We start from the raw sequence: 27997 nt of genomic DNA, 5'->3' as shown, positions 1-27997 counted from the left end.
ATCACATATCATGGCTGACGCATCTCGGATACGATTTGAAGAGTCTGGCGCCGCAGCTGTTCCCGAATGAACTTCCGGAGAGCCTCGTTCCTCAGGCGCCTGGTCCGGGCACTTCCATATTCGGCAAGAAGAAGAGAACGCGCAATCTGGGCGTACAGTCCGGTTTCCTCGCGCACATCGCTCAGAGGCATTCGGGCGACGCTGTGAGTTTATCGGCGCCGCCGCGATCGGCTCTGAAGAAGGACACCAGCGAGCTGATACCCAGCCGTTTGGGCGCGGCGTCGGATCCGCCGTTCGGCAAAGGCATCCTGGTGTCGAGAACCGCCGACGGTCAGGCGGTGGTGTCCAGCGTGCCGAGCGCGAACGCGATCTACGGCGACGTGTTCACATCCGTGTTCAATCGCTCCTACTTCCTGCCGTTCACATTCGTCGTGCACAGCGCGCAGCAGGACGCCTTCTACTTCGTCAAGGAGGAAACCTGGCGGGCCAGCGAGGATCGCGGTCAGCTGAAGCGGCTAGGCGGTCAGGTGAACACCACGTTCCACGAGAACGAGAACGGCAGCGGCAGCAGCTCGCTAATCGACGTGAAGATACACGGCGCCAGCTACGTGGTGAACCTACGCTACGGCACTACGGCGGAGAAGGAGAAGCAGAGACTGCTGCATCACGCGAAGGCGACCGCTATCAGGAAAGCGTGGCACCGGGAGCGCGAGGCGCTCAAGGCGAACACCCCGACATCCGTCGAGTGGATGGCCGCCGAGCAGGACGAGATACTGAAGATCGGCCTTGCGTCCAATTACGAAGGCGAATATATACACGACGCGCAGCAGTACCCCGAACTCGCGGAGGACCCCTACAACATCAGGTTCGTGAAAAAGGCCGTCGATCAGTCGAGCAAGAAGCGACGCAGGAGGAGAGGCGCGCCGTCCTGTAAGCTCTGGTGGATAGACAAGATGTGCTAGAGCGACACCGCATCCGGGAGTCAGTCGTATCGTCCCCCTCGCGCGGGGACATTGTCCAGTATCGAAGCCGTGGAAACTTTGGAGTGAGCGACATCAGGAAAGAGAGAGAGAGACGCGTGAAAGTCAACGTGGAAGGTAAAGAGAGCCGAGCGAGCCGCTGTTGCACGCAGTAGCGCAGCGTCCGTATATGCACGCCGCATATATAAACGTACTGAACACTATCAAAAAGTTTTATACCAAAGTCTATTTGTGTATTTCAAAGATGCCAAAAACACTATAACGTTATATTATATATAATATATTATAAATATACGCGAGATATAGGGTACATAGTGTGTAAGAGCGTTTAAGCACACGCGGAGGAACGCGAGTTTCACCAAGTATTCGCTCCACGGACCAGCTGCGCGACCGATCCGCGATTGGCAGATCCGCGAAAGCCTTATAAGCGACGGCGGGGAAAAGGAGAGGAGAGAACCGGGAGAATGGAGAACTGCTCGATCCTGAACTGCGAGCTGTGGAAGACGGTGGGAACATTGCGAAGATTTTCTTCCGGAGAATTCGGCGCGACGTGAGCGCAGCTGGAGAGCTCTCGTTTGCCAGTTCGCAGGTTTGGATTCAGTTCCAGGAACCCCCCCCCCCCCCCCTCTGGCTATGTTCGCGCGAGGCAAGGCCGGCAAGCTCGTCGAGCTTGCGTTCGAGGCCTAAGAATACGGCGGACCGTATGTCGTGTACATCGTACACGAATGGTACACCGCATTGATACAAGGTAATTATATTGTATATCGTGAACGATGGAAAAAAGAAGAAGAAGGAGAAACAGAGAAACAGGCCATTCGTCGTTGAGGGCGACTCGAGTGAGAGAAACTAGTCAATACATAGCTTTACATTGACGTAGCAACTTTCTTCGGTGTAGGATAAATGCGAGGAGAGTGCGAAACAGGAAGAACGACGCTATTGACGTCACGACGTTACAAGCCACGTGTGTGTTTGCCCGGCCAGTCTTGTTCGACCGAAGTTTTAACGTCGTACTTAGGGGAAGAAGCGCGGTGAGTGGCGGAAGAACGGTATCCGCAGCAACAGATGTAGTCGCTTGGGAGCGCGAAGACAAACACGAAACGTGTCTCAACAATGAATGGCCCCGGTGAGAAGCGGACCGAAGAAAAGAAATCGAAATGAGGCGACCTTCTCGGTGTTCTGGAAGAGGAGCGGCGATCGTGCGGATTCGATCGTGCGGTCTCGAGCTTGAATTTCCGTTCGCGGCTTTAGGCAATTAAGAACGAGACGAATTTGTATTATAAAGTGGTGCTTTTCTTGTACGGCAAGAGAGAGAGAGAGAGAGAGCGAGAGAGAGAATGAGAGAGAGAGAGAGAGAGAGAGAGTGAACGAGAGAGACCGAATGAGAAAAATCGGTGGAGTGATGAGCGTGCATGTGGACGTCGGATACCAATAGCGAAACTAAGCGTATTTTTAACATGTGGATGTGTCCTATCCGTAGCGTAAGCGCTCCCGATCGTCGCCGATCGGCGAATCTGTATCGCATCGTCGTGTGCGCGAGTGTGCAGAGAGATAATCGTTCGGGATCGACAGTGGGGAAGTTCCTCCGTGACTCGCGGCAGGAGAACCGTGTGAACCGATGTCCGCGCACAGTAACGAAGGGCAAACACGATGGTGGAATGAAAACTCATTATCGGTAAATAAATACGTATACAATATCGCATATTTGTGCTTGCTGGATATGAACGTATTCGAACGTTAAACTATGTTTCCTCACCGAGAATACTAAGTATGTGTATCCAAAATTACCGCTCGCCAAGTACCGATCGTTTCGCCTGTATGTGTATGTGTGTACGCGCGCGTGTACGTGTGTATAAGTGTGCGCCGATCGCTCCCCCCAGCGCACAAAACCCATATACGTGCATCGAACCACCCTTAGCACACCGGAAGTACCTCTCGTTGCCCCCATTTCCCCCCTCCCTCCTTCCATACCCCGTCCGTGAGTCCTTTGCCGCCCTTTCCCTCGTCCTTCTCTTCCTCGTGTAATCCCGGATCTATCGATCCATCGCTCGTATTGTTTGCTCGCGTCTCCACGAACGTTCGTACTCGCCATTGATATTTTGCAGCGCGGCTTTAGAGACGGTGCCGTTTATGGATAGTTAATGGCACAACGACATATTGCTGTCTGAATAGATGAAAGAAAAAAAACGTTATCTATATGCTGAGTGTATAAAAAAAATAAATATATATATATATATATATAGAAAGAGAGAAAAAGAGAAATATAGAAAAGCTTCGTAACGTATTTTTAACTCGAGCGAGTGTTTAGACCTATGATAGCCGACCAACGCAAAATCCTAAAAGACGTCTAAGAGATGTCCGTAGGATGTCTGGAAAAAAAAACTAATAGTTTACGGCTTCTTTTAGGGATTGTGTTGTCTGGGTAATTCCAAACCGCGGTCCAAAACAAGCTCCCATCGGAGACGCGCGCGCTCGCGTCGACGAGGCCGCAAGGGCGAGCCTTTTTGTACATTTCACGTTCTCGTCGCCACGTGCGAGCGCGCGAAACGATGCGGTGAAACGGAACTCGCTAAATCGCACCGCGAATCTATCTCCGTGCGTGTTCATCATCGCGTTCTCTTACGGACGGCCGCGCGAACGAGCTCGATCGTCGAGCTGCATTCCTCCCTCGCTTATTCGACGTCGGGCTGATATTCCAATTTAACTTCGTTCTAACTTTATCACTAGAAAGTATTCCATCTTCAAAAGATTGAAAATCTTGGAAGCGACTTGTCTCGATTGAATTCGGTCTCTCATGAGCAATCGTCTTCATCTTGAATCACGCACTTTATTTTAATGTAAAAATTTAATAAGAACACTGACAATCCTATACTGAATAATGACGATGAAGCAATTACTATCTCTCATCTTAATGATAAAAGTAATAATAATGGACTGCCATCGATTTTCTATAAATTGCAACTTTCTCGAGCGAAATAGGAATGCCTCGACACTCGTGGACGTCTAAACACTCATCGTCCCTCCCCGGCCAGCCAGCCCTTCACACCTGCTCCCCACTGCCCGTCACACTCTTGATCTTTAACCGTATTATGTATTCGCCGTCGGATCCGGCAGCGGTGCGTTCAAGAAGAATCGACTATTTTTAAATATCACGTGTCAAATTAACGAGCGGGCCAGCGTTAGCCGCGATACGTGTCGTAAGAACGGGCGGGGCCCCCCATTCGACTCGAGGCCCGACCGTCACACGATTATAATATTAGGAAAAGAAATTCACTCTCTAACTTCCGTGAAGTTTCATCTCTCGTTTTTGCGAACTCGTTCCAGATTCGTTCGTCCCCCCGCGGATGGTCGTGGGGGATCGCGACAATTCCATGTACTTCTTTAAATAAAAAAGAAAAAAAAACGAAGTAGAGCGCGCGAAGAAATAATAATTATATGAGATAAATAAATAAATAAATATATATAAATATATTGAGAAAATATATATACACAAACACACACACGAGAGGAGCTAGTGTGGCCAATTATATAGCAGTAATTGTCGATCCACGCATTGCGGCGCGATTGGTTCTCGAGACGCGCGATTTCGGACTCGAGTGCGACTCCACGCCGAAGAAAAAAAAAAAAAAAAAAAAATAATGGAAAAAGAAATTCGGAATTCCGGAAACGTGACGGAAGTTGAGGATGTGAGAGCGAGAGCGAGCGAGAAAGAGAGAGAGAGAAAGGCAGCGTGAAAGTGAGAAATATTGAGGATTAAGCGAGCGCGAAAGAGAAGCAGAGGAGTCAGCCACGCTAAAGCTACTACGACCACTACCCTAGATAGATTACGCTACTTTGCCGCTGATCTAATTGTTTACTGTCACGTGTTGCTGTAAACCTAAACCTAACGATACGATATTATATATATTTTATTTATATAACCTAATCGACTGTATTTATTGTAAATAGTCACGATGTTTGCTATGATATAATATATCTGTAATTGGATGGAACCTGCCTGCAACTGCGCCTAGCCCTGTCCCCCAGCAGCTATATCTATATACATTACACACACACACACACACACACACAATACACACATATACAGAATACATTTATACACACACGTATACATACAGACACAAGACATGTACACGCGGTATCGATTGCCGCAGCCGTTTAGCGATAACTTAGAAGAAAAGGATAAATGGAGAGAAAAAGACAGGTGCATCGCGCGCGTTGAATTATCACTACGTCAATATTTCGTATCGCATCGACAGAACGATCGATTTTTCATGTAAGACGCTCCATTTTACCGTAGGAAGAGAAAATAAGAAAAAGAAAAAAAAGAAAAAGTCTCATCCCCCGCCATTCGATCAAGGCCCGTTTGAAGAAAACCCTGCCGTGAACGAGAGCGTTACGATGGTCACGAGTAATTTTTATAAATGTATTTTTTCGCCCCTCGCGTGTTGGAAGCACACAGCCCCGATTCGGTGATCATCGTAGAAAGCGTCGAAAGTGAATAATTGCAGAATTTTCCATTTGAACCACTGCCACGCGGCAGACAGCGTCACGCGACCCAACCAGCATGTCCAATAAACTTACAATATTACTATCTTAAGTACAATATATTAAGTGTTTTCAGAAAATATATGATCTATATATGATAATAAAAAACGGGAAAACGTTTTACTTCGGACTTGTCATTCACTGACTCACGTTCACCCTTTGATGTCTTCTCGAATAGGTCGGTTCGTCTTCTATCGAATGACTCGTCTGCAGCCTTTTTCGCAAACCGAGCGCTAAAATCACGCTGATTATCTGAAACGCGAGTGATATGTTATTATCATTTTTCTCATTTATTATGATTAGAAAATGATGAGAGAAAAATAATTTACTCCTGACTTACTAAAAATGGAAATATGATAAGAGTGGATACAGAAGCAGTTTGGATGTACGATTTTAACAGCATCGTGGCCTCCTTTAAGCATCCAGACTTATAAGCTATGTCTTCTGTCATATGTGAGCACTGAAAATTGTTTCAATAACATTAGAAGTACTGTGGAAACTCAATTAATTTAATTAAATTTTAAATTAACTTTGTATAAAATTATTATATTATATCTTTCATTAGACTAAATTTGCACGTGCTATTGAATAATATTTGTTTAATAATAAAATAAATCACTATATGAATAGTGAAACGAGTTAATATAGTTATTAATTATAATTATGATCATCGAGTATAATTGTATTTGATTTTTATATCAATTATCTATTTATATCAATTGAGAATTATGAAACATTTATTAATAGAATAGTAGTTTATTATAGGACGCAGTTGGCTGGCTGAAAATGACGGATTGTTATGACTTCCGAGGAATAGAGGCAAAAGAGAAAATTTTCGAGTACGGAGAGTAAGAGGGATATTATTAGGCGCGACCGGATGTGTGCTGCGCGTGAATGCTTCTTGCTCATTTCCCGACACGAAAAAGAAAATACGTGGACCAAGTTCTGCCGCATGGCAGAAAATGGATTGAGACGTGACTAGCATAACCCATCCATGACTAAGCGGATGTAAGTTTTGCGTAAAAGCTATTTTAGCAACCCTCGAGCTTTTTTAAGCTCTATTTTAATTATCTTATAAAATATTAATTAATATTAGGTGCCATTATGCCAATTTTATAACTCTCATTGCACATTAAAGTTTTACTGAACTTTCTAAAATTTACCTGAATAATCGATATGGAACAACAACTTTGCGGAATTTCCATTTGCTTATCCAACCAGTCTTGGGAAGATTTGATTCCACAACATTTTAACTAAAACAAATTATTTTTAACAGAAATTTTAAGTATCGAAATTGTGTTAAAATTTCTCGTGTCAAAAAAAATTAATTTTTGCATAATAAATTTGCGATTTAAGTTCTTACATATCTATGAGTATTATCCCATGCTTCTGTAGCCCAATCAAGAGATTGATAATTTTTCATTGCGCTTATCATGTCATCTCGAATTTTCTTCGTAATCTTCTCGAAAAATGGAAAACTGATTGTCAGGCATATAAATATAGCACAAAGAGCAAGCGATTGGCACGTTAAATACTAAAAAATAAAATATCTGATAGAAAAGTTATTGAAAAATTTTCATGTTTTATCAAGTTTTCTAAATAGATAATTATATATATTTTAATATATATAAGATTTATTTTTATGGGATTTTTCCTTGACTAATTCGACTTACGAAAATCATAAAATATCTCCGTTTCTTCCTGATTCCTATAATTCCAGTAAAAGCTATAAAAGTCACAAACACTCCTAAAATTAATATAATCGTCATAGAAAGTCGTTGACCGATTAATCTAGACGTTAAATCTCCATTAGTCAACATCCAGGTAGATATCACTATCGCTATTAAACCTGCAAGCTTAATAAATTTTGGAATTAAACCATACCGGTTGTTAGATCTATAAATCGAAAACTTTGTTTAAAAATTGGGAAAACTCACAACGGCCACGCTGTTAAGCAATAGAAAAAAGAACTTAAGATATCCTCCCGGTAATCGCTTATAAGATAATTTATGAAGGGAAGTGTCAATATTCTTAGAACTCTTTTTCGTCGAGATTGTCTCATCGCTTTCAGTAATTCCATCATCTGTATACGTTTCAGTTTCGTTTATATTTTCATCCTGACTCTTCTTGATCATCCAAAATTTTCGCCAATTCATTATATGCTCTATGATCACGTTTTATGCGATCTATTTATTCAAAACAAGACTTTTTCAATTTTGATGATTTATACTTAGTAATTGTGACCAGTGACAATCAATAGATTATTTAGATATTTTTCTTTTCAATTGATACAGTTAGGAAATAAGTACGAAAAGGCATAATGTATTCATTGTTGCATGAAAATCCAAGGAAAAATATATATTACGTGATATATATGCTGACGGTCAGCTGATCTGAATACAGCGCACGACGTCATGTATCAGTACTACCACCGATAAAAGTCCCTTTACAAAGTTTTTAGGGAATATTGTTTTACGAAGTTGATCAATCTGTAGACTAAATGAACCAATGAAATAAAAATAGTTAAATCGTTGTTCCCGCCTTTCATAGTATATATGATTGAGAAACTTGCAATTCCTTGCTTCATTTTTCACATAAATATTGCGTGTTGCAGAAAGGAACATGAGCAAAAAAATTAATCGAAAACCTTTTTCAACATCTTCAGCAAAAAAACCCAAATTTAGGTAACTACTTGTCTTGTTACTAAAGCATAATATTTATTAACCTCTAAGTTTTTGTTTTCTTTAATTTTTGCCTAATAACATTATTAAGTTTAATACTTTTTATATTTTATGATATAAATATTTAATTAAATAAGTATCTAATATATATTTTTTTATTTAATCCTAATAATTTTTATCTTATTTAGAATGTTTTATATATATATTAGATATATCTAAGCAAATACTCTTTTATTTGGCATTTTAATGCATTTTTATTGAAATTAATTTGTATATACATTTATTATTGAAAGATTTAATTAGTATTTAATAAGTTTACAATATTAAATTGTTATTTTTGCATCATATTTTTTATGCTCTCGATATAAGCCTTAAAATTAATTTAATATTCTTTATTTTATTTTTTATCTTATCAAGCAGAGATGAAGATGAGGAGAAACCTAATTCATTTGAAGCCGAACTGGCTACTATGGATTACATGGAAGATGATTTTCTAGATGAGGCATTGGTAGTTGGAGAGGTATGACTTGATTATGTCAAGAACATTGTAAAATCTCTATTTTGTATTGTATTATATATACTATATGTACTATACTATACTATATATTGTATTATATACACACAACATTTTATGTATTATTTATTGTAAAAATATCTAAGATTTAAGATCTAGATTTAATTCTCTTCTCTTTTTATATATAGGGACCTGAACAAGAAAACACATCTGCAAAATGGAGCAGAGCTCCTCCACCGCCCTTGAATCCACAAAAAGATACATTAATATTTCAGCAAATAGAAATTGATCATTACATAGGTAATAATTTGTTTTTAATGATATTTCATTTTCTATGTTTGTGAGAACAATATTTACAGTAGCGTCAATTACAAATGTATTATATTATTAATACTGTTTGATAATCTATAATTGTCTGTACATAGGTAAACCTCTCCATGGAATGCCAGGTAGCAATGTAGGACCTGTACCCATAATGAGGATGTTTGGCGTTACAGAAGAAGGAAATTCTGTTTGTTGCCATGTTCATGGCTTTTGCCCATATCTGTTTGTATCAGCACCATCGAACTTTACAAATAATCACTGTAGACCATTCAAAGTATGTTCACTTTAACAGAAAAAAATTATTTTAATTATTACAGTTAAATTGATGATTAATGAAGAATTTCTTCAATGCAGGAAGCTCTAAATCAAGCAGTGAAAAAAGATATGAGATCAAATCGAGATAATGTTCAAGAAGCCATTCTGGCAGTTGAACTGGTCTACAAGCAATCAATGTATGGATATGGTGGAAACAATAAATTGCAATTTTTGAAAATTACGGTAGCAGTTCCAAAATTGATAGCACCTTGCAAAAGATTACTGGAACAAGACACGGTCTATTCTTCTTTTAATCATCAGTACAAGGCTTTTGAAAGTAACATCGATTTTGATATTCGGTATGTATTGATATTCTATTAATTTTGTGTTATACTTTTATTTTATATTAAAAATCATAACATTGAATATCTATATTTAATATTTACAAGGTTTATGGTTGACACATCAGTGGTCGGCTGTTCTTGGATCGAATTGCCACCAACAAGCTGGAAGTTACGTGGTCAGTATGGACATAAGTTGGAGCTAACTACACGATGTCAATTAGAAGTAGATGTTGCATGGGATGCTTTCATAGCTCATGCGCCAGAAGGAGAATGGTCAAAAATAGCTCCGTTCAGAATTCTCAGTTTTGATATCGAATGCGCTGGACGTGAAGGTTATTATTTTTTCTCTTAATCGTGGCACTTTTTATTGCTCAAATTAAATTGAAAATTTTTCCTCCAGGTATCTTTCCCGAAGCAAAACATGATCCAGTGATACAAATTGCCAATATGGTCATAAGACAAGGAGAGTCCGAACCGTTTTTAAGAAATATTTTTACTCTTGACACCTGTGCGCCTATTGTTGGCAGCCAAGTGTTGAGCTTTGACAAAGAAAATGCAATGCTGGAGGTAAGCTAATTAAAACGTAGGAAAAACTTTTGATACAATATTTAAATCATTTTGTTAATAATTTTCTATTCTTTTTTTTTTTTTGCAAGAAATGGGCTGATTTTGTGCGACAATTAGATCCAGACATTTTTACAGGATATAACATAAACAATTTTGATTTTCCATATTTGATTAATCGCGCGCAGCATCTCAATGTTAAAGATTTTAATTTTCTCGGTCGAATAAAGAATATAAAGTCTGTTATCAAAGATCATGTGTTGCAAAGCAAACAGTTGGGTCGTCGTGAGAACAAATCAATCAATTTTGAAGGAAGAGTTCCGTTTGATTTATTGTTGGTAAGGAAGTTAATAAACACGATTCTCTCTTTTATATCACAACCGCAATAAAAACATGTAAATATGTATTTGTAGGTTTTGGTTCGAGATTACAAACTCAGATCTTATACTCTCAATGCGGTATCATATCACTTTCTTCAAGAGCAAAAGGAAGATGTTCACCACAAGGATATTACGGGATTACAAAATGGAAATGCGCAGACACGCCGTCGTCTCGCTGTATATTGTTTGAAGGATGCGTACTTGCCGCTTAGATTACTGGACAAGCTGATGTGTGTAATTATCTATATGGAAATGGCAAGAGTTACAGGAGTATCCATTTCTAGTTTATTAACTCGCGGTCAGCAGATCAAAGTTGTTTCTCAACTTTTACGTAAGGTATAATAAGTTTACGATTATAAAAATAAAATAATAGCACATTGATGCACAAGCAAACTCATTTATTTTTGTTGTCAGACTCGAGAGAAGGATTATTTAATGCCAGTGCACCAAGGCCACGGTACGGACGAGCAGTTTGAAGGGGCTACTGTCATAGAACCAAAACGTGGCTACTACAACGATCCAATAGCTACTTTAGATTTTAGCTCTCTATATCCTAGTATTATCATGGCGCACAATTTATGTTACACAACGTTGCTGACCGTTGCTAAAAAAAAGGAGCTTAATATCGACGAAGACCAAATTACGACAACTCCCACTAATTCATTATTCGTCAAGAGTTCCGCGAGGAAAGGAATCCTTCCCGAAATTTTGGAAAATTTATTGGCAGCCAGAAAAAAGGCGAAAGCAGAATTGAAAGAAGAAACGGATCCGTTAAAGCAAAAAGTATTAGATGGTAGGCAGTATGCTTTAAAAGTTTCGGCAAACTCGGTGTATGGTTTCACGGGTGCACAGATGGGGAAATTACCGTGCTTGGAAATATCCGCTGTAAGTTGTCTTCTAAAAAAATTCAATATTTGAAAAAAAAAAAAAAAAAAAGGATTTGTTTTATAATGTATCATGAAACACTGAATAACGAATGTAATTACAGAGCGTTACTTCTTATGGACGTACCATGATCGAAAAAACGAAGCAAGAAGTGGAGGATCATTTTCGAATCGAAAACGGATACAAAAAGGACGCGATGGTTATATACGGCGACACTGATTCCGTTATGGTGAAATTCGGCGTGAAAACCATAGAGGATGCGATGGAGCTCGGTAAAAAGGCGGCCGAATACGTGACATCCAAGTTCATTAAGCCTATAAAACTGGAGTTTGAGAAAGTGTACTTCCCGTATCTTTTGATCAACAAGAAACGTTATGCCGGTCTGTACTTTACGAAACCCGATAAGTACGACAAAATGGATTGCAAGGGTCTCGAAACGGTGCGCAGAGATAACTGTCCATTGGTTGCGAACATGATGAACACTTGTCTGCAGATATTGCTTATCGAAAGGTACATTATTCCTTCTTATTTCATCCAACTCATGCGTGTACTTATTTTACGGGGTTTCAGATGTGTAATGTTACAGAAACCCACATGCTGCGGTGGATTACGCTAAACAGATCATAAGCGATCTTCTGTGTAATCGCATCGATCTCTCTCAATTGGTCATCACAAAAGAGTTGACAAAAACTGATTACACGGCGAGACAGGCGCACGTCGAGCTGGCGGCAAAGATGAAGAAGCGAGATGCCGGTAACGCGCCGAAACTTGGCGACAGAGTGGCGTATGTATTTACAAGCGCGGCTAGGGGCACTCCGGCGTACCAAAAAGCGGAAGATCCCGTTTACGCGTTGCAAAATAGCATCCCAATAGATACGAACTATTATCTGGAAAATCAACTGGCGAAACCTCTTGTACGTATCTTCGAACCAATTCTCGGCGATAAGGCGGAGTCGCTTCTCCTGAAAGGAGATCACACGCGCACAAGATGCATCGCTACTTCGCAAGTCGGAGCGCTTGCGGCCTTCACGCGTAAAAAGGAAACCTGTTTGGGCTGTAAATCCGTCTTACCGCCGGACAGGGAGGACAAGGCGGTGTGCAAGCATTGTGAATCTAAAGAGGCCGAGTTGTTCCACAACGAGTTGCAGGCCCAACGTAAACTGGAAGAAAAGTTCGCCCGATTGTGGACGGAATGTCAGAGATGTCAAGGCAGTCTTCATCAAGAAGTTATTTGCTCCAAGTTAGTTGCATCAATATTGAATTCTTTCTACATTTTCTTAGGATGCATGTTGAATTACATCTATATCTATGGCAGTGCAAATACTCAAAAGTATTGCTTTTAATATGATTTCAGCCGTGACTGCCCGATATTTTACATGAGGGTGAAATCTCGAATAGATATGACTGCAAAAGTGAAACGAATCAAAAGGTTTGGTATTCCGGAATGGTAAAAACAACGATCGCCGTACGTTAGGTGGGTTCATTTTGTAAATGCTACACATAATAGTAAGATTACTGTTATTTTACATAATAAGTTTAGTCAGTGTTTTAAATATTTATTATGAAATAGTATTTATATTTCTCAATATATAAATTAATTACCAAAATTCAATACGCTGCTCAATAAATATAAGTATGTATATTGGAAAATATTAGCAACCATGATCTATTATTTGGCATATTTACTATTGAACCGTAAATAAATTATCTGAATTAAATAAAACTAGGATGTAACTTACATCAAATACTCGAAAATGGTATCGCTTCTAACACTAACGTGATTTCTTCGCGGCAGCATTAACTTTATTTTATTTATGTTGTGTAACAATTTTTATAAATGCTAGTATAATGTTACGTTTGTGCCCCATCCGCATTGAATTTCATTTTATTTCTATTATACTTGTATTCTTGTGCTTGGAAAAAGTACTTCACAATTTAAAATAAGTCGATATAATAGTATGTTATGTATAGATATGAACGGAGCGCTGAAATATTTTTATAAATTTGAACATTTTTTCGAATATTTTTTTCGATTCTATTTGATAGTTGGTTACATATTTCATACCAATATTTGTATGTAATAATTCTCATTATAAATGCTTCATAATTTTATATTTAGTTCAATTACTGTCAAAATAGTAGAACAATTTGAAATTTGAAATATAAAATATATTGCAATTCTTTAACTGATCATTTGAAGTAAATTAATAATTATAAGTGGACTACAAATACATAATTGCAATGTTGAGTTCAGTGAGGAACAAGTTTTTAATCAAATTATTTCTCTTCTCAGAGACTATTCACATATAGCACAATGATATGATACCTATTAGTGCAAAAAATCTAAATTGAAAAAAGAACCCTCTAATTATATTAAATAGTTTTAAGTCTTATAGAAAGATAAAATGATTTTCTTATTATCGCGTGTTCTCTGCATGAAAAAGTAGTGACTACTTTTCCTGTAAATTACAAAGGATATTTAAAATAATAATAATTACAATAAATAAACAGAACATTGCTGTGCTCCAGAACAATCCCGGTGACACAGATTCAAAGTGACAGTCGTATGACCAGTCCCCTTGTAAGGCTTGTATATGAATTATTCTGACATAATATTGATCATTTTCTACTCTGCAGTGCATTTGACAACCAGTCCATCGCTTGGTCAAGTCCTTCGCCCTTTGTCGCGGAAGTTTTGAATATTTGGAAGGTTCTGTTCTTGAGAGCGTCCAATCCAAGCGCTTGATGGACTTCTGCAACACTGAGGCACCCTGCCATATCTTGTTTGTTCGCTAATACGACCAAAATGGCACCTTGCAACTCTTCCTCCTATTTAAAGACATATTCATATAATCATAATCACTGTCCAATGAAAAACTTTTAAGACAGGATATTTTTGAATCACATGTGATATTTTTAAAAGACGACCGTTTATACTAGTATAAAGCAAAAATAAAGATATTTTTATCTAAAAAATATACAATGCAAAATTATCTTTAACGAAGATGTTACTCACTTGCAACATGAGAATTAATTCATCCTTTGATATGCCTATTCTATCTCTGTCTGCTGAATCTACCACATAAATTATTGCATCTGTGTTTGAATAATAACACCTCCAGTATGGTCTGCAATAACATTCATTTATGAAATACAAACGTTATTACATAGATTTTACAGAAAACTAGCTTTCACAAACTCTATTTACCGTATACTCGTCTGACCACCAAGATCCCAAACTTGGAACTTTAAATTTTTGTAAATAACTTGTTCTACATTGAACCCTATGGTTGGTATTGTAGTTACTACCTCACCCACCTGCAACCTAAATAAGCGATCAGTTAGAGAAAATTCGCTATAGTTTAAAATTCTATAATAAATAAACAATCGATTTATCGACACAATTATACTTTGACAATCAATATAATATATAAAACGTACAATACTCATAATAAAATTAACACAATTAATTGTAATACGTCACATATATAAACAGAAACGGCAGCCTGTCACTGAGAAGACTGTCAATGCATACCTGTACAAAATCGTGGTCTTGCCGGCGCCGTCTAGACCCAGAATCAGGATGCGCATCTCGCGGCTGCCGAGCAGGTTACGGAAATAACTGAGCAACCCACCTGCAAGAAAACAACGTCAGGATCTCGTATATAAATCTCGTGAAAAGATAATTCGACGACAGGTAGTATACGATAACCGTGCTGCGCGACGTGTTATTATTTATTTTCACCGTGCAAACATGCGATATAAACGAGAAAATGCGCGGCCACGACTTACCCATCGTTGGCGAATCGTTAACTCCAAGTCATACAATGCGGCCCGATGTTTATTGTCAAACTTGATAACCACAAACGTGTCCAAGTAACCGGGCCGCACAACCCACTCACAACTCTGTCAGACTCTGTACACGGATCATCCACGGATACAGGTTGGACACTATTCGATAATCTATGGCATTGAACTTTAGTATACATCAGTGTGGCCAGATTTGAGACGCAAGAAGCAAGCAGTATGAATGTAGGGGGTACCACACATATGCACAAGCTACCTAAGTAAGCATGCGAGAAACAGAATAAGCATGAGTCCTTAGACTCTTTCTCTCTCGACACAGAATCATTTTTAGCCAAGACTCAAACCATTTTAGCTAAGATTTATCATTTGGTTTGAGTCTTGGCTAAAAATGGCTCCGAGAAAGACAGAGTCTAAAGGTGATGTTTACTCTCTCTCGCATGCTTAACACCTGAAGTTGATTAATGATGTCATTATATCGTCTTCGCCAATAAAAGACTTAAATTTGTAGTAAAATAGTGATTAATTAATTCGCAATGGATCAAAATCCGTTCATTTGAAAATTCGCTATATGATATTCGCTACATGGAATTCACAGTGGCAATATGGCCACTAGTTATGACGTGTTGACAGTCTTGACGTTACTAGATACTGTTCAATGCTATTCAATTACAGTGTATTGCATTCCATTTCATTAATAACGGAACGAATTTCAGTACTGCCGGTATTGGCAGTGTATATCGTAACATAGTCTGAATTGGAACACAGTCATAATAATGCATACAGTTTTGACACGTGGAAATGCTATTTTAGCATATACGTTAAGTGTGTCGGCTTGTCTCACATTTTGTTGTTTTCTCTCGACAGTATTTATTGATTATAGAGCAAATGCGACATTAAAAACTATTAAAGTTGTTGTGTAAGTACAATAAATATGTCATAATTTTGTAGTTTTAATTAAACTCTTGCTTATTGATTCTACTTGAAGATCCATATTGTATTTTGTATTTTGCAAAAAAAAAAAAAAAAATAAACTTGATGTATGATTTAAGTATTAAGACTTATCTTGTTTCAACATATTGAAAAAATTGTTATCTTGTATTGACTTGTATAATCGTATTATGTAATCATTATATTTTGTTTTGCAGAAAAAATGTGCCAGATTATAGTGCATCAAGGGAAAGGAATGATTTGGGTTACTTAACGTTTGACTTGAAAACTGATATCCTTTGCATATAGTATTACAGCTGAACATTTATTTGCTATTAAAATAAAACTTTTAATTTTGATATCTTTTCCAAATATCTTTTAATTTTTTTATTCGTGTCTATTTAAAATAAACAAAAGCAATGATAATTTTACTTCTTGAAACAATTATATAAAATCTATGTATTTCTAATTATTTACCTTACCAAATACTTATAAATCTTACTCCATTGTTTAATTGGAACGTTAAACAATTATTTTTATATCTCACAGCAGAATATCAGACAGAAAATAATGAATTTAATCAGGTATGTTTTTGGATAAATTTGTTTAATGAAAATACAATTTTATTTGACTTCCATATAAAAAGATATAACTAATAATTTTATTTTTATTAACAGGTAGTGTTATGGGACAAGATAGTGCTTCGTGGAGACAATGCTGTACTTGATTTCAAAAACATGAATACGAAGTATTATTTTTGGGACGATGGTAAAGGCCTCAGGTAAAATATATAAAATTATTTATTGTAGGAATAAAATCCTGTTGATATGTTTATAAATGTTAAATATACCATTTGTATCTTTGCAGGGGAAATAATAATGTAACGTTAACATTATCGTGGAACATTATTCCAAATGCTGGATTGTTACCCAGTGTTAGTGCTCTTGGTTCACATACTTTTAAATTTCCACATGAATATACAACACTACGTGTATAATGTAATTTAAATGTGTGAATTGAATTACAATTGTATGGATGATTTTATAAGATCTTTATTTACGCTGCATAAAAAATCCATATACAATAAATGTTTATTTCTTCATTATTACTTTTTGTATTATATTAAATATTTGCTCAATATTTAATCTGTGTTTCATTCTTTATATATTGCTGTTTCAGAAAGAGAGAATTTTAGAGATTTGAATAATATGCGTATTTAATATATGAATATATATATATAAATTGTAATTTATTTCTGATTGCTACAAAATATTTTTAAATTACTTCTCTTTTGAAAGATTCCTGTCTTCCTGAATATTTCATATATATCATTGTATATACCAAATTTTCTGATAACATTTTATTCTTAATTATTGCTACTTTATATTTTGAGGTAAATGTTAAGCTTTACTTTGATTGGCATCTGAAGTTTGTAATTTAGTATCTTTCTTTTCTTCATCCTCACTTGATGATTCATCATCATCCTCTTCATTTTCATCATCATCTTCATCATAATCGTCGTCATCATCTTCATCATCATCTTCATTATCATCATCATCATTGGTGTAACCTCCTGTTTCATAATAAGAATTTTGATTTCCTATCGTTCGAAGCAAAAATTGTTTTCAAAGACAAAAAAATTTACATATAAATATTTTAAGCTTTGAAATAATTTTTCAGTAACAGATATAACTTGACATACCATAATCATATCCGTTTTCATCGTCAGACTCGGATGGACCACCTTGGTTTTGTCTGCCAAATTTATGACATCTTGCTGTAAAAATAAAAATAACGAATAAATAAAACAACTCATATATATAATGCATTTTTATCACCAAAATTAATTGTGAAAAATGTTGTCTATAATTAATACTTACTGGACATGCTTAGATCCTTAGTCTGTGATGTCTCATAACTACATTTTGGACAAGGAATAGGTTTATTCTTTTCGTATTTAAAACCTTTTCTACGAACGTGATCCTCACAATAGCATGTTTTACACCTGAGACAAGAGTACTGTCCTAAACGATTACACGATTGACCTGAAAATTTTAAACAGAATTGAAATCAAACTCATAAAATACAAAATTTCACAAAATATAAAAATACTTCTTATTGCAATTATTACATTTGAAACTTTCTGCTTCCAGTACTTGGCAGGATGCTTGATGCTCGAATTGATCATCTTCACATAAGAAACAATCACAGAATGAGCATTTAAATATCCTTCCGCCATGATCCCAGACACCTCTCTCACATTCCTGACAAATGGCGTCTGTCAGAGGACAGATGCAAGCATGACTGGTGAGGCAACGTCTTCCATGACAGACCCAGGCTTCACAGTGATCACAAATAGCTCCCTAAAACAATCAATTGTGAAAACTCATCATGTCTACAAATTTATGACAATGCTTTTATGATTTAATTTAGATGCAAATTTACTTGCCACCATTCCTAATCCTGTGGTGAAGACACCAGGATGACGTACTACACAGTCTCCTGTTTTTAACATACACTTGATTTTGCCGCAGTGTGCACATATGGGCAAACGTTGCACACTCTGGCAAAAGTAACAGAAGGCACGACTCTTTTGCTTTTTATTACACTTGTCGCATTCCTGTAATGCAAATGTAAAAGTTAATGTAAAATATTTTTGTCAGGCGACGAATAAAACTCACCATCACGGAGTTGCAAGGAAATTTCGCCAAGTCAACTTGTTCCTTGGCAGCTCTAATCTCCTTTTGCCGGAGCTTTTGCTTTTCGGCTTTTTTCCTCTGACCGGTTTTCTTTTTCGGCATTTCGTCTTATTAATGAAACACGTTTGACGATAAATTCGGCTGCCTATTGCTGGAGATGTTAGGTTTGTTCTTTACAATTGCATCTCCTGTACTTTTTCTCTCTTCTCTTTCGCTCTCGAATAATGTTTCATATATCTGTTTCATTCTACGTGTAACTATGTGTAACTATGAAGAACAGATCTGCTACACTATGTAAATCATATGATCGTAAGAGGTTATCATTTTGAATGCATCATTACATGATTTGAACGACTGATATTGCAATTTTTCTTTAGCACTGTAAAATGAATTGTGTGACAGTTTTCTGTGATAAAGCTCTCTTATATCTGTAATTAAAAAATTGTTTATAAAGAGCAGATTTACTTTGCAAGCATTTGTTTTTTATATCTGTCAGATGGAAGTGTCAAATGATGATAAAGAAAACCATATATCATTTTTAAATAATAGTAGGAGGTCTAAGTCGCCGCACGCTATCGAATCCTTATTATCGTTGGATAATACATTGTTGTGTAATGTAGAAACTGACAGTGGACTGCATACTTCCTCCGAAATGTGCGAGTCCTTTCGGGAGCACAATGGTGCAACAGCACAAGTTTCTGACGAGCAGATACAAAACATTAAAACCAATGCAACAATTATGTCAAAAGTGTTACAAAGCACGTCTCCTAACATAAATGAATGGCAAGATAAATCCTTACTGAATCAAGTATTCGCTCAGTTTGATTCCCAGAGCGAAGCACTTGTTTCAGAGAATTGCAATAATATCAGTAACTTGGATATGTTTGATACATTTTACAAAGAAGACACAAAATTTGAGCCGGCAAATACAGAGCAAAATATTGAAAGAACATCTTTAGATAAAATGAATAATAGTATATTGGACCAAGATAAAGTGACTGATATATCATCTTTACATATCACAGATTTTGGTGATTATACTTTAGAGCATAATAATTATATAAGTCCTTCCAGAGAAGATGACAAAGATAAATCACCAATTCTAAAAACTAAATCTAAAACTTTAAAGGAATGTAAGATACCAAGAAAAAAATTGCGTTTAAATGATAATGAAGTAAAATCAGAGATCAAAATAAAAAAGGAAGAAGAAAGTTCCACAAAACAATCTTCATTTTATGGTTTAACAGACACTGTGAAAAAACTGATTCAAGAAACCAAAGGAATTTGTGAGTTATATCGTAAGTTTGTGATTATGTGACAATAAAATTTTCATGTATTCTTATGGAAATATAATTTTTTTTAAAATATTTTTTAACGCAGAATGGCAAGATGAGTGTTTAAAGTCAGCTATTAGCACCAAGAAGAATTTAATTTATGCTTTGCCAACAAGTGGTGGAAAAACATTGGTTGCAGAGATATTAATGCTTAGAGAAATTATACTTAATAAGAAAAATGCAATTTTTATACTTCCATATGTGTCTTTGGTGCAGGAAAAGGTGTAACATTTAATAAATAAATTAACATATTGTAGAAACCATCAATGTGATTCAGTATAATTAAGCTTATAAATTTATATTTGCATAGGTTCAATCAATGGCTATATTAGCATTAAAACTAGGTTTTTTAATCGAAGAATATGCCGGTGCAAAAGGACGTTATCCACCAATCAAACGGCGAAGAAAAAATAGCATTTATATATGTACTATAGAGAAAGCTTTAGGACTTGTAAATAGTTTAATAGAAATGAACTGTTTAACTGAGGTAAGTTGGAATATTTAATATAACACTTATATATAATTGAATAATACAACAAATATTTTTTAGATTGGCATTATAGTTATTGACGAGTTACATTTACTTGGAGAGTCTGGGGGAAGAGGTGCTACATTAGAAGTGCTTCTTACAAAGATAATGTTCTTTAATGGTACTTATAAATATTTAAGTAAAATTATAATTAAGAAATATTGGTATTTGCTAAAAATGTTTTTAAATAGAGTTTCAATTTTTCTGTAGACACAATACGCTTAATTGGTATGAGCGCAACAATAGGTAATTTAAATGAAATTGCTCAATTTCTCAATGCGGACACATATTCTCAAAACTTTCGACCGATTGAAATAACGGAATATGTGAAGTGTGAGAATGATATCTGGGTAGTCAACTTGAATAGGGAGGAATTGTTAGTAGATATGAGCAGCAAAGATTACAAGGTAAATTAATTAAATTTTATTTCATGAGATCTTTGCATATAATAAATAATGTCAAACAATAATTTTGTTGTAAAGTACTCAGATGATGTAGCGATACTAGATCCAGATAGAATTGGCGGTTTGGTAACGGAAGTAGCACCGAACGATTCATGTCTTATATTCTGTTCAAGTCGTAAAAATTGTGAAAATGTAGCTTTATTATTAACTAAAGTTTTGCCCAAGTAAGATATTGTCTCTGTTATATTTATTTCAAATAATAGTTTTAAGAAAACTAAACTACGTAAACGCGATTATATTAACTTTAAAATTATCATTTCAGAAGTTTGTGTGAGTGCAAAGTAGATGAAAAAATAACGTTGCTAAACGCACTTAAGACGGAAGAAGGTTTATTGTGTCCTATTTTGCGGAAGACCATTAAATTTGGCGTGGCCTACCATCATTCTGGACTTACAGGTGAAGAGCGTCGCTTGTTAGAGGATGCTTTCAGAGGAGGTATTTTATGTGCAATATGTTGCACATCAACTTTGGCAGCTGGTGTTAATTTACCAGCGAGAAGGGTAATTCATTAAATCAATACGATGCGACTGATGTCATTAATACAAAGTTAATTATAATATATATTTTTTATTAGGTAATATTACGTAGTCCGTATGTTGGTAATCAATTCTTGAATTTAAGTAGATACAAACAAATGATTGGTCGTGCTGGTCGCGCAGGTATGGGAGTTTTAGGAGAAAGTATACTTATTTGTAAAAAATCTGAGATCGATAAGGTAAGATTTTATAGAATAGGTTTCAAGTTTAACATAATTTATTATAAATAATTATTTGAAGTGCTAAGAAGTAATTTACATTGCAGGTGAAAGAACTCTTGATGTCCCAAATGAATGACTCACTGAGTAGTTTACACACAGAAAACGATAGAGGAATGAACAATCTGATTTTAAGTGCAATACAATTAAATATGGCAACAACTAGGTCGGAATTTCAGAAATTGACAGCTGCAACGCTACTTAATATTCAACAAAATAAAATAGATGTCAATTTAAAAGCAATCACAGATGAAACCGTAACAAAATTACTAAAATGTGGTGTGATAGAAGTAAAAGGTAAAGGCGGCAATACTGGCAATCCTAATGTAACTGTTGCCATTCCATCTCAAGAAATAATGAAATCGCCGAAAGAAGGAGTGAAAACGGTCACGTTTACAAGTGAAACTGAGTTTCAGCTTTGTGACTTGGGACAAGCTGCGATGAAAGGTGAGAGCAGTAGATTTTGATTTATCTCGCGTATCTATTTTTATAAAATTTTATATATTTTCGTTGTAGGTCCGATCGATTTAAAAACTGCATACATACTGTATAAGGATTTAAAAGTAGCTCAAAAGAATTTAATCTTAATCGATAATCTTCATCTTTTATATCTCGTCACACCTTACGACAGCGCATCTCAAATTACTCCCATCGGCAGTATTTATTATGATGTGGTAATAATATTGTTCATATTTTTCAGACATCAATATATATTATATCGATATTATATATTTCGCATTTTTTTTTCAAGATAATGGACTTGACGGAAAGTCAAATGCAAGTTGCTAGACTTCTCGGAATAACAGAAGCTACGGCAAATAAATTACGTGATGGTATAACGCCTAAGGTTAGTATGTTGTTAAATAATTCAGACTACATCTAAATGCATTGCTTTATTTAAAAAAAATGTGATTGTAGTCTGTCGAAAAAAGGGTAACTCACAGATTTTATGTAACGTTAATAATACACGAATTATGGAAACATCATTCAGTTTATTTTGTTGCCGAGAAATATCAAGTCAATCGAGGTATTATACAAGTTCTTTTAAATACAACCTCAATGTTTGCATCTTGTGTGGTGAGATTTTGTCAGGTAAATAAGTTATATCGTAAAAGAATAAGAATATAAAATATTTTAGTCCATCTTGTATTTGAATATATATTATTTTACAGGAGTTACCTGAGTTTTGGGCATTTACTGAGATGTTGGGCTCATTTAGTAAAAAATTATCTTACTGTTGTCCATTAGAATTGGAAACATTAATGGAACTTCCGTCAGTTAAAATAGTAAGTTGATTATTAGCTTTACATTATGTTACATATCTTTCGTTATGTATAAATAATATATATTTCAAGACAAAAATAGATCTATATTTGTTTTAATATATGCTTTAGGGTAGAGCCCGTCAATTGTACAAAGCCGGCTATAAAACTTTACAATCTATAGCAAAAGCCGATCCGAGAGAGTTAGAAGACAAAATTCCATATTTAAGTAAAAAAATAGTAGCACAAATTACAGCTGCAGCAAAAGTAAGTCATATAATCTATATTAATAAAAATATCCTATCTTATAATAATTTATATAATTACACATTTTTTTTGTTTATGCAAAATTATAGCTTTTATTACTGCAAAAAGCAGAGGACTTAAAAGATGAATTTGAAACCATTCTGGAAAGTATAAATGTGAGTCAACTAGAACTAGGTTTATAAATTCTAATAACTTTTCAAAATTTTTTTCTAAAATAGATTTCTAAGCCTAAACATAGTTATTATTATCAAACGTTTTTTTGGAGAAACAATTTTTATTGTATATATATTGTAATTCAAATTTCTATGTATATATAAATTAACAATATATTGTGTACTTAAACATATATTCATTAAGCATTTATGTAATTAAGAAATAAGTAAATTATTATTTTGTTATAAAAAATGATTTTTTTTAATCTATATTTTTATAAAACATTTTAAGTTCCTACCTATAATTTTATTTATGGTTTGTGCCTAATAGAGCAATATGTTTTAAAGAATAGCATATTGTTTAAGCAGGCACATAGAATAATCACTCAATCACTGTTGGATATATACTTAGAAGATGGTAATATCAACATAATAGAGTGGAACATAATTTTTTATTAATGTAATATAATATACATAAACGTTTAGAAGAAAAAAATATTTATGCAGAACTTGTCCTTTTTAAATTTTATATTATGAATAAAATAAAAAAAGTACTTAATACGTACATCAAGTCTTATCTTTTCTTATACAAACATGGTTTTAAGGTAATTGGAGGGAAGCCTTCTCTTCTTTCCATACATATATCTGCCACCTTTTTGAAGTCCATATAGTAAAACAGGGCTGTACCATATTCATCTGCCCATGTAATTTTAAAACCAAACTTGCTCATTGATTTAAAAAAATCGATCACCTTCTCAAATCTGCTTCCGACCTCTGCTATTTTTAATATGCCACTAAATTCATTGAAACAAAGATATTGATTTGTTAGATTTTTGTTCTTTCAATTAATAAAGAATATCATTACTACTTACTTCATTTTAAGAACTCTGTTGGCTTGTATTATGTATTTATCAAGATTAGTTCCCATTAGAGAGAGACAAAATACAACAACATCGACACTGTTTTCTGATAATGGAATATAATCAGCTATATCGCAAGCTTGTACATTCTTATTTAGAGCAATAAAATCAAACGAGTGTACTTTATGAGGGACAGAAGAAGCAAGCCGTGCTTCTCCACATCCAAAATCAGCTACTACAATGTGAGTTGGCCTACAATTATAAAAATTACAGTATTCAAGTTTACATAATTTTTTTTTTTAAAATCAAGGTATAATACACAAACATTTTTTTAATAGATGATATTATGGAGTCCAATGGATCTACTGGCCAACGTTTAAGCTGCTGTTTATATCCCTCATGATAAGCTATAAAATCATCGGGCTCGTTATAAAAATGTAAACGAGATTTTGTACTCTCATTTTTGTACAAAAACTCATTCATAAATCTGAATCTAGATGCTCTTAATTCCGACATCATTACTTCTCTCAATGAAAGAATTTTTGCAGGTTGTTTTGTTCGTGATTGATTAGTAAACATTTGCTCTAATCGGTTAAGCTTTATTCTATGGTCGTTGAATTTTAATATATTCGTAGGTTCAACTTGCTGTACTTTTGTAGATGTTAGTTTTGTAGATGTAGCGTCGCGATTTTGCGACGCATGCTCTGTTTTGGTAGATAATTTTTTCAATATCTTTCGATTTATCATCTTAACATTCGCAATTTTTATTTTAGTACGCTTTGAGCCAATTTCAGACTTTTCTGCAGGTATTTTTAATTCTTTATCTTTTTTAACTTTGGAGACATTAGTTTCTTTAATATTGTTTGTCTGATTAATGTTCTGTTTTACTCTTTCATTTTTTGTTTTGTGTTTTCCTTTAGCATTAGCTTCTTTAATATTATTAGTCGGATTAATATTCTGTTTCAATCTTTTATTTTTCTTGTATTTTCCTTTATTGTCAGTGTTAGTTTGCACATTTTGGAATATCTTTTTTGTCTTGTCATTATCCTTTGAATATTTTGTTGAAGTATGTGACCTCTCCATGTCTTTTGTAGCATGTTTATTTTGAAAATTATGTTTTTTCTTTTTACTATTTTGTATGCTTGTGAATATATCTCTTGCTGCTTCATTAGATCTATTTGGTTTGTTTAAATCACTTTTATGTATGTTTTTCAATAATCCTTTCTTACCTTTTTCTTTTTTTCGTTTCTGATAAAAAACAATTTTATATTTTCGACTTGAAAATTAAAATGTAGAAACAATATTAGTTGAACATTATGGTTGTGTTCGCTCATGCGCTGAAAGCATCAGTCTATCTTTCTTGCTCATACGTCGAAGAAAGATAGAATGACGCTTCAGCGCATAAGCGTCCAAAGCGAACGCAGTCTATATTATTCAAGGCTCGTGGGCTTATCGCGGCCATGTTGGCAATCATTCATCAGAAGATATTTTGATGAAATAACTTAAATTTAAAAATGGCACGCAAGAATTCTCAGCGTGTAATTCCTCGCCTCTGACACCACGATTGGCAACGTGGCCGCGGTGACCCTAGGAACCTCAAGAAATGAAGAAAATTATTACCTTTACAATAGATTGCGTATTTTTTATTGCAGGTGCTTTTTTCTGTTGCGAGGTAGCTTTAACTTTGCCCATTTTTTAATTCGTTCAATAATAATGAAGAAATTAAATAAAAGTAATCCTTTCAGCAATCTCTTAACTGAACATATGACAATCGTTTGCGTCGCCACTATGCATGAAAGTACGGTTAATGGCTCTGCAGAGCAGTGTAGCCAGATTCTGCCCGGTTTTTCGCGCATGCGCAACGCGTCGACGACGGGAACAGAAAATACAGTGATGTATATTAGTAATATTTTTAGTTTATAAATGTTTATAAATGCATTAATATATTTTTTCATATTTATTTATTATTAGAAATTGTTTGCAAATTGTCAAAAATATATTTTGTTTTATGAATACTGGTAAGATTTTGGGCACTTTTCCTTACCCTTGCAACAAATGTTGGTATTCTTTACAATTTGTGCCAAATAAAACATTCATTTTTATTTATATAAAAATGTGTTGAAATCATTATTTTAACATACTCTACCCTTTTTCAGTTTATCTATCATATACCTTAGCTTATCTTTTAAAATATATTACAATTGTTTTACATTCTATAATTGTATTTTTAACATATAGAAATATGTAAATATACTTTATTTTTTTATTGATTTTTCAGAAAATAATAATTTTTTAAAATGAACGGGTACCATATGGCATACTTTTTTTACTAGACTGAAACACTTCACTGCGTTCGCCGCGTCGCGCATGCATGAAAAACCGGGCAGAATCTGGCAACACACTGCACTTCTAGTGGGTAATTATTCGACGTTTAATAGTTTTCAATATTATCGACATATAATAATATATCATCCGCGCAAGATGCAAATATATCGATACTGGTTTCTCATTGCATGATGGCGCCACCATCGTTGCCAGAAGCAAGCGCAGGCAGTATAGTCGAATTTCTTCTTCAGTAAACAATATGGCCGGTGCGGTGTGGTGCGCGTGTTATGTCGTCCTCGCCGCGTTCGCCGAGTGCCGTCGTCTGTGCTGCGAGCGGGATTAGCCGTTTACGGTAAGTGCACACTCGAGATAACGTGCTTGTCAAATACTAGAGATATTGACAAACCGCAGCCGGCGTTTGCGCGATTTCGCGACGCGTGCGATTGGGGATGTCTGGGAAAGCAGCATTGGTTCTTGGCCGAGAAAAAAAGACTGTCTAGCATAGTTTTTAGAGTGCTTGTCGCACGTTGTCACGCCGTCTCTATCGACGTCCTGTCGTACGTTCCAACGTTAACAGGTGTTGAGGCGTCGTGCGAGTGCACATGTCCTCGCATTCGGACGCGGCGCACCCGCATCGCACGTCGAATGAGAGCGGGTAAAAGCGACGCCGACGTCACGCGTACTTTCTGCGAATTCGAGAGCGACGCACCGCTCTATATTAATTCACCTTCGCCGGGCTGGCCCACACCCGCCCGCTCGCGCTTTCGTGACTCGCGAACTTGGCCGCGAGCCCCGCTTTTTACGCCGGCGGCGGCGACGGCGCGCGAGAGACGCACGACTCGTGCGGCTCGAAGCAACAGGTTTTTTGTACCGAGAAACCGTCCGCAGTGACGGCTTCTCCTCTCCTGCGAAATCCGCATCGTCAAGAATCAAGGTTTTTAAACACGTTTTCCACGACGATGACTGGCGTTAGGACATCGACAGATGTAATCGACAAAGGTACAAAAAATGCAATGACCTATTAAAAAATTAAATTGATCACTCATTGTCAGTTTGAAACAACGAGCATATTTTATAAACACTGCACGTGTTTGACGATTTTGTTTATTGATGTTGAGTTTGAGCACAAAATTAAACAGACGTCG

General features: G+C 35.8%; 8 protein-coding genes across 18 annotated transcripts in view; 4 read left to right on the top strand and 4 right to left on the bottom strand.

Moving 5' to 3' along the window:
• Nucleotides 1-5648, top strand: part of Ten-a (tenascin accessory) — a 482645-nt gene extending 476997 nt beyond the window's left edge. For all 8 annotated transcript variants that reach the window (XM_012360546.2, XM_067358589.1, XM_067358590.1 and 5 more), the window contains one exon: nt 1-5648. In XM_012360546.2, the coding sequence (XP_012215969.1) occupies nt 1-962 (962 nt within the window). In that variant the 3' untranslated portion in view covers nt 963-5648.
• LOC105668283 (CD63 antigen-like) lies at nt 5390-7983 on the bottom strand. The gene is made up of 6 exons (XM_012360561.2): nt 7463-7983; nt 7199-7381; nt 6889-7059; nt 6689-6778; nt 5866-5985; nt 5390-5777 (listed from the first exon to the last, which is right to left on the bottom strand). The coding sequence occupies exons 1-6, from the start codon at nt 7679-7681 to the stop codon at nt 5664-5666; spliced, it is 897 nt and encodes a 298-aa protein (XP_012215984.1). The 5' UTR covers nt 7682-7983; the 3' UTR covers nt 5390-5663.
• A 52-nt stretch (nt 7984-8035) lies between these two features.
• Nucleotides 8036-14448, top strand: PolD1 (DNA polymerase delta). Of its 2 annotated transcripts, none has more exons than XM_012360551.2 (14): nt 8036-8209; nt 8627-8726; nt 8909-9020; nt 9146-9318; nt 9399-9658; nt 9749-9975; nt 10044-10210; nt 10300-10545; nt 10621-10923; nt 11002-11472; nt 11576-11982; nt 12059-12712; nt 12827-12946; nt 14110-14448. In XM_012360551.2, exons 1-13 carry the CDS (start codon nt 8148-8150, stop codon nt 12921-12923), a joined length of 3279 nt encoding a protein of 1092 aa, XP_012215974.1. In that variant the 5' UTR covers nt 8036-8147; the 3' UTR covers nt 12924-12946; nt 14110-14448. The 2 variants fall into 2 exon arrangements, with proteins under 2 accessions (XP_012215974.1, XP_012215972.1); XM_012360549.2 differs by having other exon boundaries at nt 8624-8726.
• On the bottom strand, nt 12991-15562 carry Arl1 (ADP ribosylation factor-like 1). The gene is made up of 5 exons (XM_012360562.2): nt 15265-15562; nt 15008-15107; nt 14681-14797; nt 14489-14600; nt 12991-14301 (listed from the first exon to the last, which is right to left on the bottom strand). The coding sequence occupies exons 1-5, from the start codon at nt 15266-15268 to the stop codon at nt 14092-14094; spliced, it is 543 nt and encodes a 180-aa protein (XP_012215985.1). The 5' UTR covers nt 15269-15562; the 3' UTR covers nt 12991-14091.
• A 166-nt stretch (nt 15563-15728) lies between these two features.
• Nucleotides 15729-17351, top strand: Spase22-23 (Signal peptidase complex subunit Spase22-23). The gene is made up of 5 exons (XM_067358639.1): nt 15729-16195; nt 16425-16500; nt 16704-16790; nt 16884-16987; nt 17074-17351. The coding sequence occupies exons 1-5, from the start codon at nt 16053-16055 to the stop codon at nt 17201-17203; spliced, it is 540 nt and encodes a 179-aa protein (XP_067214740.1). The 5' UTR covers nt 15729-16052; the 3' UTR covers nt 17204-17351.
• Nucleotides 16989-19155, bottom strand: Noa36 (zinc finger protein 330 homolog Noa36). Of its 2 annotated transcripts, none has more exons than XM_067358630.1 (6): nt 18888-19155; nt 18652-18826; nt 18338-18565; nt 18087-18251; nt 17909-17983; nt 16989-17806 (listed from the first exon to the last, which is right to left on the bottom strand). In XM_067358630.1, exons 1-6 carry the CDS (start codon nt 19005-19007, stop codon nt 17607-17609), a joined length of 963 nt encoding a protein of 320 aa, XP_067214731.1. In that variant the 5' UTR covers nt 19008-19155; the 3' UTR covers nt 16989-17606. The 2 variants fall into 2 exon arrangements, with proteins under 2 accessions (XP_067214731.1, XP_067214732.1); XM_067358631.1 differs by having other exon boundaries at nt 16989-17779; nt 18888-19130.
• Nucleotides 19156-19191: 36 nt separating this feature from the next.
• mus301 (mutagen-sensitive 301) lies at nt 19192-24843 on the top strand. Its single transcript, XM_012360873.2, has 15 exons — nt 19192-20203; nt 20286-20461; nt 20550-20726; nt 20790-20889; nt 20979-21175; nt 21251-21396; nt 21495-21732; nt 21807-21947; nt 22034-22433; nt 22503-22660; nt 22738-22833; nt 22905-23078; nt 23159-23272; nt 23381-23515; nt 23605-24843. The coding sequence occupies exons 1-15, from the start codon at nt 19402-19404 to the stop codon at nt 23695-23697; spliced, it is 3147 nt and encodes a 1048-aa protein (XP_012216296.1). The 5' UTR covers nt 19192-19401; the 3' UTR covers nt 23698-24843.
• On the bottom strand, nt 24101-26402 carry LOC105668343 (ribosomal RNA-processing protein 8). 2 transcript variants are annotated; one of them, XM_012360678.2, is made up of 4 exons: nt 26148-26402; nt 24853-25775; nt 24540-24779; nt 24101-24461 (listed from the first exon to the last, which is right to left on the bottom strand). In XM_012360678.2, the coding sequence occupies exons 1-4, from the start codon at nt 26217-26219 to the stop codon at nt 24242-24244; spliced, it is 1455 nt and encodes a 484-aa protein (XP_012216101.2). In that variant the 5' UTR covers nt 26220-26402; the 3' UTR covers nt 24101-24241. The 2 variants fall into 2 exon arrangements, with proteins under 2 accessions (XP_012216101.2, XP_067214722.1); XM_067358621.1 differs by having other exon boundaries at nt 24853-25803; nt 26148-26401.
• Between the last annotated feature and the right edge of the window lie 1595 nt (nt 26403-27997).

This window comes from Linepithema humile, chromosome 7, assembly GCF_040581485.1.
Source record: "Linepithema humile isolate Giens D197 chromosome 7, Lhum_UNIL_v1.0, whole genome shotgun sequence".
In the NCBI taxonomy this organism is placed as follows: Eukaryota; Metazoa; Arthropoda; class Insecta; order Hymenoptera; family Formicidae; genus Linepithema; species Linepithema humile.
Note: the sequence above shows the minus strand (reverse complement) of the source record. Positions and strands in the feature narration are given on the sequence as shown.